The following is a 23,549-nucleotide window of genomic DNA, read 5'->3' on the forward strand; positions in this document are numbered from 1 at the left end:
CTTACCTCAAGAAACAAGAAAAATCTCAAATAAACAACCTAACCTCACACCTAAAACAATTAGAGAAAAAAGATCAATATGGCTTTTATTGTATTTTATATGATTAAAACTGAACTTTTTGTGAAAAAAAAAATAAGGTCATCTATATTGGGATAGACCCTGAACAATATGTTTTTTCATTGTATTTTATTTTATATGATTAAAACTGTCGAATTCTTTGTGGGAAAAAAAAAGGTCATAGAGGATTGGGGTGGGCCCTAATCTAATCACTGGTGTCCTTAAGAGAAGAGAAAACAGACACACACAGGGAGAAGGCCATGTGAAAACAGAGGCAGAGACTGGAGTGATGTACCCACAGCCAAGGGAACCACGGGAAGCAAGGAGAGATGCAGGGGACAGTTTCTCCCTCAGAGTCTCCAGGAGGAACCAACTCTGCCAGCACCTTGACCTTGGACTCTGGCCTCCAGCACTGAAGAAACCATCTAGTTTGTGGTTAATTTGTTATCTAGCCCTAGGAAACCGATACAGTAAGAAGTCTGTCACACCAAGGAGTTTGGATGTCACACCTGAAGGGACACAAAACCACTGAGGGCTTTGCTGTAGACATGTGCAGGGACCAGCTATGTGTTTTAGAAACAGAATCCTGGCAACAGTGCAAGGTGGAGCTCCCCTCTACCCCAAACGGAGTGAAGAGTTTGTCAAGATAACTAGCAAGTCTGCAAAATCAAGCTACAGTTCAGGAATACAGCAACACTTGAACAACTTGGGAGTTACGGGTGTCAACCCTCCTGGCAGTCAAAAATCCTCATATAACTTTCTGCTCAGCCCTCCTATTCATGGTTCTGCGCTGGAGGATCATGTGATACTGTGGTTATGTTTTTAAAAAGAAGTCTGTGGACAAGTGGACCCACAGTATTCAAGCCCATCTTGATGGAGGATCCACCGCACCTGGTTGCTCTGAGCAGGGCACCTCCAGCCCCAAGCGGCCACCTCCACTTGCCCCTGTGTCCCGTACAAACACCATCACTCTCCTCTGGATGCCAGGACGTGGGAAAGGCTGAGAAGCCCTGGCATAGGGCGAATCAAGAGCCTGGGACAGAAGTGAGGCGGGGTCGGAAGTCAGGAGCTTACTGACTCAGGCAGAAGCTGACAGGATCCTAAGTCAGACAGTCGAAGTGAGGGGGAGTGGAAGAGCCATGTTTGAGACACCTTGCAGGGAAAACTGGTAGGACGCTGTGACCAATGAATACAGAAGCTGAGGAATAAGAAGTGAAGAAATGAGCACAGGAGTCTAAAGCCGAGTGTCATGGGTGAGAACACGTGGTCTGAAGCAAGGGAGGCAAACTTGTTCTGTAAAGGGCTCCCCAGCGTCCTCGGCTGTAGTACAGGATAACAGCGGTAGTGAAGAGTAACGAGAATTCAATGCGGAAAATCAAGTAAACCACTAAGAAGAGTGCCCGGCACAAGAAAGGGCTCAAAAGCCAGTTTTCATGTGTTTGTTTGTAACATGCAGTAACATGTCAGAGAAAAAAAGGAAAAAAGTTGGTTTCAGGGAAGCAAAATGAGCAGCTGGAATATAATGGGATCATTTTGATTATAACAAGCCTAAAATACCACAGGCTTCCATGATGGACCAGCAGTAAAGAACCCTCCTGCCAATGCAGGAGACACAGATTCAATGTCTGGGTTGGGAAGATCCCCTAGAGCAGGGCATGGCAAACCACGCCAGTATTCTTGCCTGAAGAACCCCATGGACAGAGGAGCCTGGTGGGCTATAGTCCATGGGGTTGCATAACAGTTGGACATGACTGAGTGACTAAACAAAATACCACAAAGGCGTCCCATAGGAACAGACCCTGAATCTGAAGACCGGAAGAGGGGTGGAGAATGGCTTTCAAGATGTGGATGCCGTCGGCACATATTCCCAGGTGGCTGAAAAAACCCTGAAACAGAGTGAGTGTACCCCAAGAATGCACGTAAGGACAGAAGAAAATAAAAAATGAGATCCTTTCTGCACCTCAGTTTCTTCACGTGTAAAACATGCCAACATTGATGGATGAGCAAAATAATGACAGGTCAGAGGAAATTAACACAAAAGACATCCACACCTGCCAAAGAACATGGAGAAAAAGATGGTGATCTCACAGAACACAAAAGGACTCAAGGCACAGCCCCAAATGCCCCAGACCTGGTGCTTTCTTCCCGGTTTGCAGGTGTATTTCATACTCACAGGCTCATTCATGGCATTTTGCATGGATACATTCTTAATGCAGATGCCAAATGCAAAAGGATGGGAAGGGTTGGTAACACCATCTTCAAAGCGCAAATGGACATCTTGAATTTTTAACTGCAGGAGGGAAAAAAACAATTAGACAATTGCAGCAGGTAGAGTACTATAAGCAGGGGTCAAACTGTGCTTGAGCCACTTAAGTAAACCACAGCAGGTATTTTACACAAACACACCCAATATTGGGTAAATACACCCAATACTCTAAGTTCCTAAGAGTTAGAATCACAAACTGGACATGAATGACATTTATTTTGATTAGTGCCAACTCAAGAAGAGAGTTAATGGTACTTCCATGGAATCATTTCAGAAAACACCTTAAACACTGAACTAAAGTAGTACCCACTGTATCTAGACAAATGGCCCACCCTCTCTTATGATATCTGCATCTGGTCCCTGTGCCCTCAAACCTAGACACAGGAATACGAGCAGGGCATTTCCACTCTGACCTTATTTATTTCCCCATGCCTCTAGAGCAGAGCTACTAAAAAAGCACTCTGCTTCAGTGAACTAAAAAATAACAGACCGTGAAAAGATCACTCATAGAATGGGAGAAAACACTTGCAAGTCATGTGTATCTGATAGGGACAAGAATCCAAGATATATAAAGAACTCTTACAACTCAACAGTAAAGAATTCATTTTTATAAATGGAAAAGGAGTTTGAATAGACGCTTCTCCAAAAGATAAACAAAAAGCCAATAAGCATCTGAAAAGATACTCAACAACATTAACCATTAAGGAAATGCAAATCTAAATCACATTGAGGTATCACTTTGTGCCCACTAATAAGGCTATTATTAAAAATCAGACAATAACAAGTGCTTGTCAGGATGTGGAAAAACTGAAATGTTCACACATTACCAGTGAAACTATAAAACTGTTCCTCAAAAAATTTAACATATAGTTACCATATGACGCAACAGCTCCACTTTAGGTGTGTATTCAAGAGAAATGAAAACATGTTCACACAAAACCAGATACATGAATGTTTACAACAGCAATATTCCTAAGAGCCAAACAGTGGGGACAACCCAAATGATAAAATGTGGCCCACCCTGAGAACTGCAAAAACTCTAGGTATGAACGTTCCATTCAAACACCTCCACTAAAAGACTTGAAACTTTAATGAAGGCTTCTAGCAGCCTCAGGCTGTGTCCCTGGAACAGACATTCCATCCCCTTCCTGAGTTCCTATGTGGGAAAGCTATCTGCTCCAGCCAACATCTGACAATAGCGTACACCACCCCCCCCCCCCTCATTTCTTAGAGCATTTATCAAAAAGGGCTTACAGCTGTGAATCCTTTCGCTGTCCCTATGTGATGTGTCTCCTACAACTCAAGGACCTAAAAGCCACTCCCTTGAAATGCAATCATCAGGAAGAAAGGGGTTCCTGTCGCCCATCTCTATGGAAGAAGAGAAGTCCAGCTAGCAAATACAGCTGACCTAATCACATCCACACTGACCAACCCTTTGTAATTTTCCTCCTGTGCCCTGCCCACCCCACCCCCACCAACATACACATACACACCCTCATTCTCCCTTTAAAACACCTGGTCACCTCTGTACAAGTTGGAATGGAGCTCTGCTCTTTCCCCTACTGTCAGGAGTCACTGAATAAAGTCTGTTTTCACCACTTTAACTTCACTCCAGCTTTGTTCATCTTTGGCAATCCATACAATGGAATATATTATTCAGTCATAAAAGGAATAAAGTACTGATACATGCCACAACATGGATGAACCTTGGGAGCATTATGCTAAAAAGCCAGATGCAAAAGGCCACGCAGTGTACAGCTCCACTGATATGAAATGTCCAGACTGCACAATCCATAAAGTACATTAGTGGTTGCAGGGGGCTGGAGGAGAGGGGAATTTGAAGTGGTTGCTAGTTGGGTATAGAGCATCTTTGAGGAATAATGAAAATATTCTGGAATTAGACAGTGGTGATCAATGCTTAACTTTGCAAATATATGAAAAAACACTAGTTTGTACACTTTAAAATTGTAAACTTTATGGTATGTGAGCTAAATCTCAAAGTTATTATTAAAAATAAAGTTAAAATAATGACAATATCTAAAAAATCAATGAGATAAATAACTGCCTGAAAAAGAATTCAAAGCAGTCACCTCAAATGTACTGATCTTTTTACCAATATTACCAAAATTATGAATCCAGCAACCTCAGACTGTATTCTGGGGAGGAGTGGGACACCTTAAAAAAAAAATGTGGGCTGTCACATGGCATTGCATGAAAACCCTGGAGTTGGTAAGTATGGGCTGATTCTTATGACACTCCTGAAAATTAGTGTGAACCCTATTCTCGGTTTTGAGGACCAAACAAAATGGTAATTAAAGCAGAAAATATGGCCAGTGGCCCAAGCACTGTAACTCATCACACGGCCCCAGACTCGGCGGTGAGAGAGTTGTTCACAACACACTATGTAATCAACTGGAAACCATATCCAACAGCTCTTCTTGTCCAGAAGAAGAAACTGAGACCAGAGAGATTAAGTGATTTGCCCTGCAACCAGATAGGATTTGTCTTCTTAGGAGGTATATCCTTCAGCAAGTGGCGTTCCCATATTCAAAAAGAAAATGAAGTGAGATGTCAGTGATATTAAAACGCCTACTCACACTAACTGAAGCAAGAAAAACCTGTGTGTGACTCACTTTTCAGGTTCTCCCTCCAACACCACCTAGGAAAAGGCACACCTGCGCCGTCAGCATTCTCTGCAGACACTCTGTGATCAGTTACACCCACGAGAATCCAGCAACCATGACATGAAACACATTTAAGCCTGAGCGGTCCCCTTTCGTGTTCATACTTTATAAAAGCCATTAGGACTTACTTCAATGTTCTCCACAATCCTCGTAACTACTGAGGCAGTGACTGAATACCAGTAAGACTCCCCTTTCTGCTGGCGTTCGTTCTACAAAGGAAAGAGCTGGTGTTAGAATCCAGGGCTTTGCTGATTTCGAGTCTCACCACCACCACTCTCAGGCCAAGAGGATTTCTGCCTTGCCTTCCATTTTTCCTCCAGGGCCTGAAGGAGAGCTTTCTTGCGCTCCCTTTCCAATAGCTTCTCCTTTTCATCATTGAAATCCTGTATTTTTTCAGGGGCTCCAATTAAATGAAGGCTGGAGATGGAGATCACCCAAGGGTCCACATGGGGGCGGTAGAAAGGAATCTGAAGGGTCACTTTCCCAATTAAGCCTGGGAAGAGAAAAGTCTTGTTAAATGTCTGACACGTGTTTAATTCTATTTTTCTGTATTCTTCTAGTGTCCTTTAAGGAGTATCATTATTTTTACCATTTACTTTTTAAGAAGACAAGCAGTCAGTTTTCCCACATGTGAAACAAACGCTACTAGGCTGAAAGCTGTAAGAACAAAGGCATAAAAAGTAGAAGTTGGAACAAGGTCAGCGTAACTTTTTCATATCAAATGCAACATCTCTACTCTGGAAATTACCTCTTCCCCAATGGGACTACATCATAAATTTCCCTGGGGTTTCTTTCTCCCCATGGCACTTGCACAAGCCTGTGGGCACACAACTCATTTCTTTTTCATTATTAATTAGTTGGCTGATAGGTACTTACTAGGAGTTAACAGACTTACAATACACCCAATTTCGAACACAGCGACTGAAACATTGGTCATGTTGTGATGGAATTCTATCGAGAAGGAATTCTGACTCTTCATGAGACCTTGGACTGATAGGAGAGCTAAATGGCCTGGGAGAACCGTGACACATATTTCCCGAGTTCTACCATTTCTAGCCAAGCCTCCCAGAACACAAGGCTTCTTTAGCTTCAATTAATAAGAGGCAAGTCACCACCAAGGAGTAAAGCATGAGAGCATGTGAACTATCTGACCTAAGGGATCTCTCAGAGATCCACACAGCCCAACTAACAGTCTACCTCGGAAAGTAGAATGTTAGCAGAGTGTGATCATGCCTGCCTACGATCTAGAATTTGAGCACGAGTAAACTGTTATATTTAAGATAAAAGAGTATCATTGACACCAAGTGATCAGCTGTGTAATCCAGTAACAAATGAAGATATATGTCACAACAAATAATGAAAAAATAATTTTGGCTTTATCTAGAAAAATCAAAGTCAGTTCTTACATTTAATAAAATTTATATTATAACCTGAAACCATACACCAATGTTCACAACAAAGAATTCTAACAATAATTAGTGCACAGTTGCAATTCTAATCTTAACTAATTGGGAGGACAATTATATGACAGCAAAATATGACTTCTGCTACATTCCATTTTGGCAGAGCAAGCACAACAAGGGTCATTTTTGCCAAAACATTAGAAAATATCAATTTTCCCTAAAAGCCTCTCTTAATCCTTTGATATTCAATTAAGAACTCTTTGGCAGTATCGACCATGTCATCATTCTTGAGAGTTTCTTTCAGATTCTAACTTGTCACTGCCTTTGCTTGTGACTCTGGCAGTTCACCCATGACTTGAGTTAACTTCAAGAAAGCCTTAATCTCTTGCAAATTTTCCATTTTATTTCACCTAGCAACTGATTTACATTGTACATACACTTTATTGTAATATATGTACCCTCAAAATAAGGGAAAGACTGACTGACATCAACAGGCTACTGGTCAGCGACAAGCAGTGTCTAAAGAGGGACTAATTTTATGCGTGGTCACTTAATAGAGAATATTTTTATTCTGTGACAATTCTTGTTTCTTTACCAAATCTAGTAACTGCAAAACTCCAATAATACTTCCAAACGTTAACTGAGTGTGCTGGGCACTATACTGAGTAATTTTAATGCATTAACTCGGGTATTCCTCTCAACCACCCTACGATGTAACTACGATCGTCCCATCTTAAAGATGAGGAGGCACACACAGAGCTGTGAGGGAACTGCCCCAAAGTCACACAGCCAGAAAATGGCAGATATGGAATAGAAACCCAAGCATACTGTTCCCGAGCCCACCTTTCATTCAAGAGAGTCAACTGTCTCTCAGTACCATGTAAAACCTGTGTGCTGTGCTCGGTCACTTCAGGCATGTCTGACTCTTCGTGATCCCATGGACTGCACCCCACCAGGCTCCTCTGTCCATGGGATCCTCCGCTGGAGTGGGTAGCCATTCCCTCCTCCAGGGATCTCACCGATCCAGGGATCGAACTCGAGTCTCCTGTGCCTCCTCTATTGCAGGCAGGCTCTTTACCACTAAGCCACTGGGGAAGCCCAAAATGTATAATGAATTCTCTAAAAATAAGAATCTCCTGTATCTAAGACAGAAGTTTCCAGACCTTTAAGAATCACCTGGGGAGCTTAGTAAAGGTGCAGGTTCAAAAAATAAATAAATAATGATGCAGGTTCAATGACACGTCTTCAGAAACTCTAATTCAGTAAGTCTGGGGGCTACAACCACCCCAAGAGCATCCTGACACTAGCAGCCTAGGGACCACACTTGAAGACTGATCAAAACTCCTATTCTGCCTCTTCCTGGTCCAACAGAGCCAGACGCAAGGGTTCTCAGTTTCCACGTCCCAAGCAATGTAATACCGCCTCCCTCTCCCTTGTTTCACATACCAGCTTTGACCTCAAATGGTAATTCCAGTTCTTTCAAGGCATCTTTCTTTAAAGGCAAGTTTTCTAATTCAACAGCACCTAAAAAATAAAAACACCGTAACATGTTCGTCCAACAGATGCAGTAGGTGCCTACTGTGTGCACATCAGCGGCGAGTAAAGGGAGAGTTTCCCATGGAGGCCCAGGCCGTACCTACCGCTGCGCTCTATCTGCACTGATGTCCTGACCTGCCCACTCTGACATGTAAGCCTGCCAGCAGACGAAGGGCTTAGGGCAGGGATCAGACTCTAACAAGCCAGGGTGTAAATATTTCAGTCCTTACAGGGTCTATTGTACATTCTCTCTTTTTTTTCTCTACAAGTCTTTAAAAATGGAAAAGCCATTCTCAGCTAGCAGAGGGATCTGGCCAGGTGGCCAGTTTACATGCCCCAAGTTTAGGCTAACATTCACCCAAGGACCATTAACATTTGGATCACCTGGGATGAAACACAGATCCTGGTTTCCCCATCCAGATATCTCTGATACTGAAACAGAAATTTGCCATTTTTAACAAGCTCTCTTCATCCACTACCCGCCCTCCTAAAATGATATATTCCACACCATGTCTAAGAGCTCCTGTGAGTTCAGTAAAGTTGGTCATCAGAAGCAAGTACACTCTCTCTTCTGGAAGCCAGCCTAAACAGGTTCTCCTTCCCACCCTCACTTGCAGAGTAATGAGCAAAGGCATGAACTGGACCACTGCTCAAGGTCCTTTTCAGCCCCAGCTTTTACCATCACTTAAACCCAAAAGTACTAGATGTCTCCGAAGCAGACTGATGGGACAGTCATGGGGGTGACACTCTCGAAGCTACGGAAGTGACCCTCCCCTGTGCCTAAGGCACGGTGCTGGCCCCTGGGATTATAAACAATGGCAGGCAGGGTCCCCACCCTCAAAAAGCTGGGGACACAGCCATCGTTTTATACAGTTGTTTGAGCAACAAAGTTGATTTCTGAGTCATATAAATCTGTCTGAAATATATTTTCAAGAACAGAAAGTACAGACAACAACTAGCAACCATTAGCTGGCAAGAGAACTCAGAAGAAAGGAAAGCAAGTCTTTTCCTCCAAAGACAAACTAATACAAGAAACCTGATTACTTCCCCCTTTGAATGATTAAGATGTGCCTTACTGGCGTCTAAAGAAGTATTCAAAGCTAGCATCTAGGCAGATTCTGAGCAAATGGACCCAACTTATTTTTCAGATGTTTGTAGGAACACTTGTCCACATAGCGTTCCACACACCTTAAGACGAACCAAAAAGAGAAGTTAATTGTCTCAGAGAGCCCAGAAACAATTCTATATCCACATTTGGGGAGAAAATGATCATTAGGGGAAAAAAATGTGAAACACATCCCTTACCAGTTGAAACTGACTTAAAGGGAGGAAACCATACAGTTTCTTCTTTTAAAGAGCAACATTTGCAATTTGACTCACTTGCCCTATTTTTCAACACCCAAATCTGTCACAAAGGCAGACAGCCCCAGGTTTCCATGGCTGCTATGCCACATGGAGAACTGGACTTGCAGGCAATCCATGCAACGTTAACAATTAAAGAAGCTGAACCAAAGAGAGTAAAGGAGGTGGTCTCGAAAGAAGACGCAGAGGCAAAAATGAAGAGAAAAGGCAGCCTAAAGAGTCCAAAACAAGGGAATCAGACAAAATACAGATCGAAGGCTTCCTACTTCCCTACCCACAACCGGCCCTGCCGGGAAAGGTCCCTCCAAGGAACCAGGCCACAAAGCACCCAGCAGAGGTGAGCACCCTATAGATGATAATGTTTGTTCGTTTCCAGGCAGAAAGTCTGCAGACTTACTTATGGATGGCTCTCTCATGCCAAAATTCCTCAGCTCAGATTAATAAGAAATCTACTCACTAGTGTGTAGTGCATGTGCACTCAGTTGTGTCCAGCTCTTTGCAACCCCGGGCACTGTGGCCCGCCAGGCTACAGAGGACTGTTCATGAAATTTCCCAGGCAAGAATACTGGAGTGAGTTGCCATTTCCTACTCCAGGGGATCTTCCCAACTCAGGGATCCAACCCAGGTCTCCTGCATTGGCAGGCGGATTCTTTACCACTGCGCCACCTGGGAAGCCAGAACTAGGGTGAATTTAGAGTAAATACCTAATGACTACTCAATCCTCCTTCCTGGGCTCTAGGAAAGTCAACCTCATTTAAAGGGCCAACCTGAGGTTCAGAGCTTATAAAACAGAAAAGGAGGGGGAATCTAAACGTATGCCCACAGCCCACAGTTCAAACTCCTTGACTCAGCACTGGCAGCTGCTACCTTCTGGCCTCAAACCATCTGAACATGCCCTGCAGGGGTCCACCTTCTGCCTCTACTCACAGGCCTCATTCTGCTGGAAGGTGGTCACCCAGTCCGGGCCATCTACCAAAACCCTGCAAGACCCACTCAAAAGCTACCTCCCGAATAGCTCTCTCAGAGTCCTTCAGACAGGATGAATGATCCTCCTCCCACTGCATGACAGCTGGATCTCTACTGTAACAACATAATACATACCACTTCTATTACTGTACACTCATTTCTGCCTCCCTGACAGGTTAACAGTTCTCTTAGAACAGGGACTACAAAGGAGGGAGCTGGGATGATGATATTCATAATGATGATGGTGATAGTACCCTGAGATCCTACTATGTACCAAGCACTTTATCTGCATTTCTTAATTTGATCCTCACAAAAATATAATGAAGTATTACTTTCTTCACTTTTAAATTAAGAAAAGTGAGACTTAGAGGATAAGCAGTTGCTTACAAATAACAGAGCTGGTCAGTGGTAGTGCCAGAGTTCATACCAGGCCTGGCCGATCACTGGTGGCAAGAGGGAGAGGGGGTGGGAATTCCCTGGCGGTCCAGTGGTTAGGACTCCGCATTCTCACTGCTGAGGGCCCGCGTCCAATCCCTGGTAAGAAAACTAAAATTCCACACGCCTCATGTTACAGCAAAAGAAAAGGCTGGAGGTGGCGGGGGGCGTGGCGGGGGGGGGGGGGGGCAGTGCTGGTGAAGAAGAGGCTTTTATGTAACTTGCTCACAGTCACAAACAACCCTAAAGTGGTGGAACTAGGGTTAAACCCTATGCCTGAGCTCCAAGTATTTTCTATTGTCTCCCCTTTTTGTGTCATTCCATAATATAGAGTCCAACCCAAAGCAGGTGCTCAGTGTTTGTTGAATGACTGAACAAATGAAATATTATACAGGTGTTGTCTCTGTCCTTCAACTTCTCCTATGCTATTTCGCATTTTTATTGCTTTAAGCATGTGTGCACAGTCTATCCTTGAAGTCCAATGCACCAGCCAGTCATAATGCTGATGCTCAAATGGTGATGATGACTAACACTGACTGAGGGCCCACTGGATGCCAAGAGTAGTTCTAGCTCTTTGACCCACATTAATGGGTTCAGTCCTTAAAACTGCATGAGACAGGGAATATTCTCTCCAATTTGCAGAAAGGGAGACTAAAGCATTAAGAATTTGAGTAATTTAGTGCAAGGGATGTAGGGTACAACACAATAAGTAGAGTTAATGTATATGCTGTATATCAAAATTGAATCCTAGGAGCTCTCATCATAAGAAAAAAGGTTTATTTCTTTAATTTTGTATCTAAATGAGATGATGCATGTTCACTAAACTTACTGATGATCATTTCATGATGTATGTAAGTCAAATCATTATACTGTACACCTTAACCTTATACAGGACTCTGTATCAATTATATCTCAGTAAAAGTGGAAGAAGAAAAAAAGAATTTGAGTAATTTGCCCAAGTTATTGGTCTAAGTGAAGCAACTGGGATTCAAACCCAGTCTGACTACAAAATTCATACACTTGACAACTATTTCGGTCCCCTTTGCATCTCCCAAAGTATCTGTAAATATCTCTCAGTTCAGTACAGTCGCTCAGTCGTGTCTAACTCTTTGCAACCCCATGGTCTGCAGCATGCCAGGCCTCCCTGTCCATCACCAACTCCTGGAGTTTACTCAAACTCATGTCCATTGAGTTGCTGATGCCATCCAACCATCTCATCCTCTGTCGTCCCCTTCTCCTCCTGCCTTCAATCTTTCCCGACATCAGGATCTTTTCAAATGAGTCAGTTCTTCACATCAGGTGGCCAGAGTTTCAGCTTCAACATCATTCCTTCCAAAGAAATCCCAGGGCTGATCTCCTTTAGAATGGACTGGTTGGATCCCCTTGCTGTCCAAGGGACTCTAAAGGGTCTTCTCCAACACCACAGTTCAAAAGCATCAATTCTTCAGCACTCAGCTTTCTTTATAGTCCAACTCTCACATCCATACATGACTCCTGGAAAAACCATAGCCTTGACTAGACGGACCTTGGTCGGCAAAGTAATGTCTCAGCTTTTTAATATGCTGTCTAGGTTGGTCATAACTTTCCTTCCAAGGAGTAAGCATCTTTTAATTTCATGGCTGCAATCACCATCTGCAGTAATTTTGGAGCCCCCAAAAATAGTCTGCCACTGTTTCCCCATCTATTTTCCATGAAGTGATGGGACCTTAGTTTTCTGAATGTTGAGCTTTAAGCCAACTTTTTTACTCTCCTCTTTCACTTTCATCAAGAGGCTCTTTAGTTCTTTGCTTTCTGCCATAAAGGTGGTGTCATCTGCATATCTAAGGTTACTGATATTTCTCCTGGCAATCTTGATTCCAGCTTGTGCTTCATCCAGCGCAGCATTTCTCACAATGTACTCTGCATTTAAGTTAAATAAACAGGGTGACAATACAGAGCCTTGACATACTGCTTTTCCTATTTGGAACCAGTTCTAACTGTTGCTTCCTGACCTGCATACAGATTTCTAAAGAAGCCGGTCAAGTGGTCTGGTATTCCCATCTATTTCAGAATTTTCCAGTTTGTTGTGATCCACACAGTCAAAGACTTTGACATAGTCAATAAAGCAGAAATAGAGATGTTTTTCTGGAACTCTCTTGCTTTTTCCAAGATCCAGCGGAAGTTGGCAATTTGATCTCTGGTTCCTCTGCCTTTTCTAAAACCAGCTTGAACATCTGGAAGTTCACGGTTCACATATTACTAAAGCCTGGCCTGAAGAATTTTGAGCATTACTTTACTAGCATGTGAGACAAGCGCAATTGTGCAATAGTTTGAGCATTCTTTGGCATTGCCTTTCTTTGGGATTGGAATGAAAACTGACCTTTTCCAGTCCTGTGGCCACTGCTGAGTTTTCCAAATTTGCTGGCATACTGAGTGCAGCACTTTCACAGCATCATCTTTCAGGATTTGAAAAAGCTCAACTGGAATTCCATCACCTCCACTAGCTTTGTTCGTAGTGAAGCTTCCTAAGGCCCACCTGACTTCACATTCCAGGATGTCTGGCTATAGGTGAGTGATCACACCATTGTGATTAACTGGGTTGTGAAGATCTTTTTTGTACAGTTCTTGAGTGTATTCTTGCCACCTCTTCTTAATATCTTCTGCTGCTGTTAGGTCCATACCATTTCTGTCCTTTATCGAGCCCATCTTTGCATGAAATGTTCCCTTGGTATCTCTAATTTTCTTGAAGAGATCTCTAGTCTTTCCCATTCTGTTGTTTTCCTCTATTTCTTTGCATTGATCGCTGAAGAAGGCTTTCTTATCTCTCCTTGCTATTCTCTGGAACTCTGCATTCAAATGGATATTTTCCTTTTCTCCTCTGCTTTTCACTTCTCTTCTTTTCATGCTATTTGTAAGGCCTCCTCAGACAGCCATTTTGCTTTTTCGCATTTCTTTTTCTTGGGGATGGTCCTGATCTCTGTCTCCTGTACAATGTCACGAACCTCTGTCCATAGTTCATCAGGCACTCTATCAGTCTAGTCCCTGAAATCTATTTCTCACTTCTACTATATAATTATAAGGGATTTGATTTAGGTCATACCTGAATGGTCTAGTGGTTTTCCCCACTTTCTTCAATTTAAGTCTGAATTTGGCAATAAGGAGTTCATGATCTGATGATCATGATCTTCAGCATTACTGGTCAGGTAAATATCTCTAGACAAACTGAAATAACATTCTCATTCTTCTCTTGTATCCTCTGCCCCCAAACCCTCCTTAATCATGTCATCAAGATCAACAAAAAAGTTTTCAACTCCTTTACAAAGCCGTTCTCTCAGTGCACTGTGATGCTCTAAAACTTTTTTGGCCAAGCACCATGGCGTGCTCCGGATCCATAAACACAGAGTAACTACATCAGTTACGAAAGAAAAAGCATGTTTCTATTCTGCAGAGACACATTCCTCAAACTCCGTAGGCTTGCTAAAAGCCATAGAGAATACTCTTTAAGAAAAGATAGGCACAGAAAAGGGGTAGAAAGCTTCAGAGATACCCACAGTTGTCCTTACAAGATATATTCTGTCTGAAATTGCTGAGATTAGAGGGACTTCCCTGGTGGTCTGTGGCTGAGACTCCGAGTTTCCAATGCAGGGGGCCCGCACTCAATCCTTGGTCTGGGAACTAGATTCCACATACCGCAACTAAAGATTTTGCCTGGCGCAATGAAGATAGAACATCCTGCATGACACAACTAAGACCCAGCACAGCCAAATAAGCAAATAAAAAAATTTCTTAAAAAAAGCAGCTTTAGCTAAGAGGGTCAAAGAAGCATCTTTGAGGAGGTGGCATTTGAGCAGACTGGACCAGAGTGAGGACATAGTCACGCAGGCATCTAGAGAAAAAGTGATCTGGGTGTTTTGCATGTTCAGGACCAACCAGGAGGACAGAAGGTCAAGTGTTAGGATCAAAGGTCAGGGAGGAAGGAGGGCAGACCTGGTTGTTAACACAGGTCAATTCTGGGTAGTGGGTGTGTCTTATGTTCTGGATTTTTTTTAATTAAAAAAAAAAAACCTGAAACAAAGACAGACTGATGTAAAATGTAGCAGCTTGCTTGGCAAAAGGATAAATGGGAGATCTACCCATTGTGGAAGGCCCTGTGTGGGATCAAGGTGGTCATTCCTGCAGGACAAGTATATCCGCTCTGTATACTAGAAGGCAGGGGGTTGGAGTCCAGCCCAGCCCAGCTCCATCCCATCCCCCATATCTCATGGAAGTCAGTCCTGGAATCAGAGTCAGAATCAGGATGGAGGAGGCGCTAGGACCTAGTCCAGAGATCACAGAGACCAGGTGATCCACTGAGGCTGCCCCCCTCCCCACCCAGTGCACACCTGGCTACTTGGTCAAGCATCCTTTCATGCAGAGTCCACATGCAGGCTGAATCCTTTTCAGGGACTTGCCTGGTAGTCCAGGGGCTAAGACTCCACGCTCCCAATGCAGGGGGCCCAGGTTCAATTCCTAGTCAGGGAACTAGATCCCACATGCCACAACTAAGAGTTCATACGCTGCAACTAATACCTGGTGCAGCCAAAATAAATAAGGAATAATAACTTTAAAAAATAAATAAATAAAATTGCTGTGGTTCAAAGTCTATTATCAGTGGAGACGCCATAACTGATCAGATACCAATTGCTATTCGTTAATTTCTTTAGCAAACATCCTTCTTACCACATCCCTCTTGAGAAAGCCAGCTCTGCTGTCAGCAATGTTGTGGTTTGCAGGGCTCCTTCTGGGCCCAGTAACCTACCCTGTTCATCCCATTAGTTTCACAGTGTGTCTGAGAACTTCAATACGTGACCAAAGACATAAACTCGACACTACTATTATACTTTAAACACAGCCCTTTCCCGGGCAACCGGTCACTTTCACTTCCCATCAAGATGCTCCCGTCCAGGAAAGTGCAGAGGAAAAAAAAGAATAGGAAAGAAGCCACTGCTGTTTCCAATGAAAGGAAGGGAGCAGGGGGGTGCAACCCTGCAAGCTCCCTGTGACCTCTCGCTGCCGTGATCCTTCCCCTGGCTTGGGTGGGTCAGGAAACCGCAGAGGCTTCTGGGAACAGTAAATCACTGCACCTGTGCTCAGGCTGTCCACGCATCTGCTTCACGGCCAGCCCCCCTAACCTGCCCCAGTACACTTGCCAAAACTCACACTCCCAAGGAAGCCCAGGAGGTTTCCACTATGTTTGAGGCCCCCTTTCCTCTTTCTATGAGTCTACATGTTTGCAAACTGACTTGATCTTCTTTCTTTTCCTAGATGTGTTAAAGGGTTCCATTTTGAGTCGAGCAAAGAGAACTTAAAGCAAGGAAGGAGAAGAAAACACTTTTCCAATCCCCTCATCAAACCACTGGGCTGCATTTAGCAAGTATAGCCTTGTCAAGGTGAAAATGTCTCAAGCTTTAGGTATTTTACTAGTCAGCAAGACAAGATCCCATAAACTCTGTCGGAAGACCCTACAGTAATATGCGGGTATCTATTATACACCAGCAGGAAAGGAGCGTCAAAGGCCACTCCACTTGATCCTTACAGCAACCCACAGAGATACAATGCCCTCTAATCATAAGAAATTGAGGCTCAGAATTGCAATGACTTGTTACAGCTAACAAGTTACAGCAGGATTTGAAGCTGAAGCTAATGCCACTGTCACTACAACCTGGCTGCTTCCATAAAGCCCTATAAAACTAAAAACCTTAACTGGGGCAAAGCATAGTCACCAGTAGTACGGTCTTTTTAAAATTATTATTATTCTTATGTAATACTTCCCTAAACTCTATGACAATATAGCTACCTACTTAAGTTACCCTATAATAATAATACTCAGTGTCCTATGGGGGAACATTATTTTCTTTTGCACATATTTGGAACAAAGCCATCTGGCCATTAAGGTTTACTATTCTCAATACAATAAAAAGAATATAAAAAATAGATATCCAATCTGCAAAGCACAGTTCACCAAAAAGAGACACACATACTCACCTTTCAAAAGCGCAACGGAGAGTTGGTCAGTGTTCAGGTTATTGACATATTTCCCCAGGTAGGTATTAAGAACCCAGGCTACAAGACCTTCCAACATGACTATATCCTCAAGACAAGGTGTTTAAAACTCATGGATTATTCTTTATTTCTCTCTCTCATGGTCACAGAAGAATCTATGGAAGAAGAAAAAAAAGAAAATGAACAGAAAAACCAAACAATTTTTCCAAGATGATATCCTACTCTATCTGTCCTGAAAGTAGATGGATATAAACCACAGATTTAAAAAAAGACGGGGTGTGAATGTTCACAGCACCACCATTTACAATAGCCAAGAGATGAAAGCTACTCAAGTATTGTCAACAGATGACTGGATAAAGGTGTGGTTTACATATACAATGGAATACTACTCAGCCATCAAGAAAAGAAGGAAAGGGACTTCTCTGGTGGTCTAGAGGTTAAGCAATGCAGGGGACACAAGTTCAATTCCTGGTCGGGGAACTAAGACCCCACATTCCTCGGAGCAACTAAGCCCACATGCTACAACTGCTGAAGCCCACGTGCTCTGGAGTCCCCAAGCCACAACTACTGAGCCCATACACCACAACTGGAATGCCCACACGTCTCAACAAGAGATCCCCAACAACATAACGGAGATGCCACGTGCCGTGAAACATGATGAAGCCAAATGAATAAGTATTTTTTAAAAAGAAAGAAAATATTGCTATTTGCAGCAACATGCATGGACCTAGAGAATATCAAACTAAGTGAAGTCAGAGAAAGACAAATACTATATGATATCATTTATATGTGAAATCTAAAAAAATAATGCAAATCAATCTATGTATACAACAGAAACAGACTCTCAGACATAGAAAATAAACTTACAGTTACTAAAGGGGGAAGAAGGGAGGGATAAATTCGGAGTATGGGATTAGCAGACACACACTGCTGCTGCGGCTGCTAAGTCACTTCAGTCATGTCCGACTCTGTGGAACCCCAGAGACGGCAGCCCACTAGGCTCCTCTGTCCCTGGGATTCTCCAGGCAAGAATACTGGAGTGGGTTGCCATTTCCTTCTCCAATGCATGGAAGTGAAAAGTGAAAGTAAAGTCACTCAGTCGTGCCTGACTCTTAGCGACCCCATGGACTGCAGCCTACCAGGCTCCTCTGTCCAGGGGATTTTCCAGGCAAGAGTACTGGAGTGGGTTGCCATTGCCTTCTCCAAGCAGACACACACTACTATACATAAAATAGATTTAAGCAACAACAATCTACTGTGTAACATAGGGAACAATATTCAATATTGTAAATAACCTATAATGGAAAATAAACCTGAAATACATATATTTAGAACTGAATCACTTTGCTGCACACCTGAGACTAACTTCAATATATATTAAAAAAAAAAAAGAATGATGGATGGGAAACACTGTTAAGATGCCACCACTAGTAAATGGAGGGCCAAACCAATACATTACATACTGCTGCAGCTGCAAAGAATGGTCACTTATAAATTAACCAAAAATTACCTACAATTCAAAGTTATGCATCTTTTTGAGGTAACTGATCATTCAACTGATTGCTTTTGTTGACTGACCTGGGCATTAGGCTGTCCTGATCAGAGGTTCTATCCACATGTGACCTGGCAACATCTAAAGATATTTTTGAATATTATGACTGGGGGCTGGGGCGGGGGGCGAGGGGGATGTGGCTGGAATTTTGCCACTGGTACCTTGTGAGAGGAGACAGGACATGGAAGTTGTTGAACTCCCTACAATGCACAAGACAGCCCTTCACAGCAAAGAATTATCCAGCCCAATATACCAACAGTACCAAGGATGAGAAACCCTGTCAAAAATGGCTCAAGAGGGACTTCCCAGGTGGCGCATTGGATGGGAGTCTGCCTGCCAATGCAGAAGACACAGGTTCAAACCTTGGTCCAGGAAGATCCCACATCCCTCAGGGCAACTAAGCCCATGTGCTACAACTACTAAACTGCCGTGCCCTAGAATCTGTGTTCCTCAACAACTGAAGCCACCGCAGGGAGAAGCCCTCACACTGCAATGAAGCGTAGCCCCCAACTCCCCGCAACGAGAGAAAGCCCAAGAAAAGCAATGAAGACCAGCATGTGTTAAGTTGCTTCAGTCCTGTCCAACTCTTTGCAACCCCATGGACTGTAGCCTGCCAGGCTCCTCTGTCCATGGGATTCTCCAGGCAAGAATACCGGACTGGATTGTCATTTCCTCCTCCAGGGGATCTTCCTCACCCAGGGATCGAACCCAAATCTCTTATCTCTCCTGCACTGGCAGGTGGGTTCTTGACCACTAGTGTCACCTGAGAAGTCCAACAAAGACCCAACACAGTCAAAAAAAAGAAAGAAAAATGGCTTAAGAGATTGTATCAATGAACTTCATATTTTGCAATGATCCTCTTAAACCTTCCTGAAATCAATTTTGCAAATTTGTTTATCAGGATCATTTATAAAATGATATAAATGGAAGGGAGACAGCAGTGGTTTATCACTGTTCTTAAATGTCCCAGAACTGCATTACTGGTATTTGGACACCAGCTGATGCTGATACAATACCTTACTCAGTAACTACAAACACCAGAAATCTTCTGGTTCCAGGTATAGTATTCACATCCAGTATTGATTTATTACTGTCCACCATAATAACTGGTGTCCATTAGCATTACAAAAAATTAATTATTTTTAGTATTCCATAAAATTAACATAGGGAACTTGAGACACAAAAGTTTAAACGGTATCAAGATTTCTCAGCTAGTAGATCCCAGTTAGTTAGATGTGGGCTCCACATCTTGCTCTGAGCCAAGCATGTGGGACACAAACCCACCAAGCCTGACGCTCCAGGTTTGCTGTGGCAGGCATCCCACTTGGAACTGGCCCTTTCTGGATCCTTTCCAAGCACTTTGCCCCACCTCCAGTGATTCATCTTAGTGCCAGAAGACATTCTTAGGCCAACTGAGAGGCCTCCACCCACCAAAACCCCCCAAACACAAAGCTCTTTAAGAGTTAACCTGCAGGAAAAATTGTTTTTTATTCGTCAACAGTGTTCCGCATTTCCAGATTAAATTAACTCTTATTTGTCAACAATGACAGTAAAAACATATAAGAAAATAAGTGCTTTGTTGTTGTTTAGTTGCTAAGTCACGTCTGACTCTTTTGTGACCCCATGGACTAAAGCCCCACCAGGCCCCTCTGTCCATGAGATTTCCCAGGCAAGAATACTGGAGTGGGCTGCCATTTCCTACTTCAGGGGATCTTCCTGATACAGGGATCAAAGCCGAGTCTCTTTAGTCTCCTTCACTGGCAGGGAGATTCTTTACTACTGAGCCACCTGGGAACACTAATTTCTTTCCAAAGATCTTTTGTAAAGCACATTTTATGTAAAATTACGAACCTGCTAAAAATTATCAGGTACATTTATTTAAAGAAGAGATTACAAGAACAAGTTTCTTAAAATAAGAATAAAGGAAACACTTGATTATAACTTTAAACGAGTAAATCTTTGAAAACAAAACATGAATCTGACTAATCTATTCTTACTATGCAAACTCCAAACGCACTTAAACAAAGAGCCAAAGTCGGAGCACTCTTTATTTTTGAAGTCACTGCCATTGATTCTGGCCCTAAATGCCAACAAACTCTGAAGTGCCAACTACAAGTGCTCTCTGAGTAGGAATAAAGGGAAACAACTGTCAGTTTGTACACAAGATCTACTTCCCCTGAAGGTGGAGGAAGGCAAAGACCAGATTAAAAGAAGACGGGGTCAGAGGCACTATAAAATGCCCTGGGGCAATAGGTTAAAGCCCAAGCCAGACGGCATCCATTAACTCTGCTAAGCATCTAAACCAGGCTTGAGGCCACTTCAAGGATTCCCTTAAGGAATCCGGTGTCAGGAAGGGCCCCCAGGCTGGCCAGAATTCCAAAATGCTTACACTCCTGTCCATCAGGACTTGTCCGCAGCTGCCTGGCACTAACCCCCACCTGGCCTCCCCTAATTGGTGGGGCAGGTGACACTGGAGATCAGTGCTCAGCCCACCGGCGGGCAGACAGCTGGCCATGACCTTGAACCAGGCCCCTCCCTCGAGGGGCGGCTGGAGTCCTAAGTAGGAAGGGCTGGCGACAGGAGCGGAGGCGGCGGGGCGGAGCGCTGCCGGCACAAGGAGCTCGGAGATCAGCGGCCGGAGAGGGGCAGGAGCCAGGCCCGGGGCCCCGCAGGAAGGAAACAGCCCAGGAGGCGAGGCTCCCCCCAGACCGTGCGCCTCCCCTCTGCTCAAAACCCTACGCCCAGTTCTGGGGGACGGAGACCCCACCTACCAGATAGAGCCAGGAGGGAACAGGTCCAGGAGTCCCCAAGCACCAGGAAGGAGGGGCTCAGCCAGGGCATGACCCCGGAGGGCAAGGGGCAAAGAGGTTTGAGGCCTGATGTCCGCAGCCCAGACCGTGACCCCAAAGGCTGGAGAAGGGGGTGGTGAAGACCCTCTAGAACCCTGACTGGAGATCCTTCTTGGGAACAGGTAGCGAGGCTCATACACTGGGCTCTCTCGTGTGGAGACCAAGGCTCCGGCGGGGAGACGCGGGATGACACCCCGGGGAGACGCGGGATGACACCCCCTTCATCCCCGGGAACCAAGCTGCCCCGATCCGGGAGAGGATGCGGGGTCTGGCGGGGGCTCACACTCCACAGGACACGGACGCCGGAGTCCCGAGAGGCTCAGGACTGCCGAGCGTCTGGCTAGGGTGTCCGCACAGGCTCGGACGCGGGGGTCTCGGTGAGGGCCGGGCGCTAGGGGATGTCGGGGGCTCGGACGCCCCAGGACTTCACCGAGCAGCTTGGAGGGCCCGACGGTGGGGTCCCCGGGCTCCCCGCGCCGCGCTCCCCGCGGGCGGGCCCGGGCCTCTAGGTCTGAAGCAGATCCCGAGCAGCCGACCGCGGGTCCACGCCCGCCCTGAGTCCCCCGGCCCAGCTCGCCGCCCGGCGCCGCCCCGCCTCGGCCCGTACCTGTCGGTGTCCGGACCGCCGGCCCCAGCCCGGCACTGCGCGGCGCTTCCTCTCCGCGGCTCCTCAATGGCGCTGGCCGGCCGCACTCAGGCCTGCCCCGACCCGACCAATCGAGCGAGCGACTCGCCGGCGCCTGACCAGCCGAGCGCCGAGTCATCGAGGAGGCGCCGCAGGCCGCCCACTTCAGAGTTTGCAGGGGCTGGAGCAGAATAGGGAGAAAGGCCCTAACAGCCTCATGTTATAGCATGTGGATAGACCGAGTCCGGAGGAAGGCTACAGGTTGAGATGATAATATTTAGGACAGACTGGCCTACAGTCGGTTAGGCACTTAGCAGTCCAGGGGTCTGTTAAAACATAACGCAAACTTTGCCACTTGCCTGCTTAAAACTGCTTCCCCACTACACTTAAAACCCATTCCTCAGAGAGCTGAAACCAAGATCCTACTGAATTTGTTCCACTCTGATTTTTGCTACTCTTTCCTGGGCCCGCTCTGCTCCAGAATCCTCCAGTTCCTACCTTAGGACCTTTGATTTCGCATCTCTGCTTAGGATGCTTTTACAGAAACCATTGCTGTCCAGTGGGAGTATAATGCAGTTGTTGTTGTTGTTCAGTCGTGAAGTAGTGTCCAATTCTTTGCGGCCCCATGGACTGCAGAATGCCAGGCACCTCTGTCCTCCACTATCTCCCAGAGCTTGCTCAAACTCATGTCCACTGAGTCAGTGATGCCATCCAACCATCTCATCCTCTGCCACCCCTCTTCTCCTTTGGCCTTCAGTCTTTCCAGGTATCCAGGTCTTTGCCAATGAGTCGGCTCTTCGCATCAGCTCCAAAGTATTGGAGCTTCAGCTTCAGCATCAGTCCTTCCAGTGAGTATTCAGGGTTGATTTCTTTAGGATTGACTCATTTGATCTCCTTGCAGTCCAAGGGACTCTCAAGAGTCTTCTCTAGCACCACAATTCGAAAGCATCAATTCTTCAGCGCTAAGCTGCATACCAAATTTACTTAGTTGGTACATTTTTTAAAAGGGAAAACTAAAAGGTGAAATAATATATTTTATTTAATCCAACATGTTCTAAATATTATCATCTCAACCTGTTCGGTTCAGTTCATTCGCTTAGTCGTGTCTGACTCTTTGCGACCCCATGGACTAGAACACTCCAGGCCTCCCTGTTCATCACCAGTTCCCAGAGTTTACTCAAACTCATGTCCTTTGAGCCGGTGATACCATCCAACCACCTCATCCTCTATCGTTTCCTTCTCCTCCTGCCTTCAATCTTTCCCAGTATCAGGGTCTTTTCAAAATGAGTCAGTTCTTCGCATCAGGTGGCCAAAGTATTGGAGTTTCAGCCTCAACATCAGTCCTTCCAATGAATATTCAGGACTGATCAACCTATAACTAACAGGAAAAGTATTATTAAGATATTTGGGGGACTTCCCTGGTGGTCCAGTGGCTAAGGCTGCACTCCCAGTGCAAGGCCCCTGGGTTTGATTTCTTGTCAGGGAACTAGATCTCACATGCCACACTAAGTTCACATGCCACAACTAAAAATCCCACATGCTGCAACTAAGACCTGGTAAAACAAAATAAATAAATATTTTTTTTTAAAAAAGAACCACTGTCAAAAAAAAAGACATTAGTTTTTTAAATCTTGTGTGTATTTTACACTATGGCACATCACAATATAAATGCTACTTTTCAAGTGCTCAAGAGATGTATATGGTACAAGGCAACTCTGAATAATCATATAGCCCACTCTCTGCTTCAAACATTTCATCTCAGAGGATTTCCCTTCTGCCCTATCTTAAGTTCC

At 44.6% G+C, this 23,549-nt stretch overlaps 1 protein-coding gene across 1 annotated transcript in view; it reads right to left on the reverse strand.

Annotated features, from left to right (window-relative positions):
- VPS13D (vacuolar protein sorting 13 homolog D) overlaps positions 1 to 21,785 on the reverse strand; it is a 266,036-nt gene extending 244,251 nt beyond the window's left edge. The window contains exons 1-6 of the mRNA XM_052654160.1: positions 21,739 to 21,785; positions 16,713 to 16,885; positions 7,857 to 7,934; positions 5,310 to 5,500; positions 5,136 to 5,216; positions 2,231 to 2,347 (exon numbers count right to left, since the gene is read on the reverse strand). Coding sequence (XP_052510120.1) covers positions 2,231 to 2,347; positions 5,136 to 5,216; positions 5,310 to 5,500; positions 7,857 to 7,934; positions 16,713 to 16,809 — 564 coding nt within the window. The 5' untranslated portion in view covers positions 16,810 to 16,885; positions 21,739 to 21,785. The remainder of the gene's footprint in view (positions 1 to 2,230; positions 2,348 to 5,135; positions 5,217 to 5,309; positions 5,501 to 7,856; positions 7,935 to 16,712; positions 16,886 to 21,738) is intronic.
- Positions 21,786 to 23,549: the final 1,764 nt, after the last annotated feature.

Source organism: Budorcas taxicolor, chromosome 16 (assembly GCF_023091745.1).
Source record: "Budorcas taxicolor isolate Tak-1 chromosome 16, Takin1.1, whole genome shotgun sequence".
NCBI lineage: Eukaryota > Metazoa > Chordata > Mammalia > Artiodactyla > Bovidae > Budorcas > Budorcas taxicolor.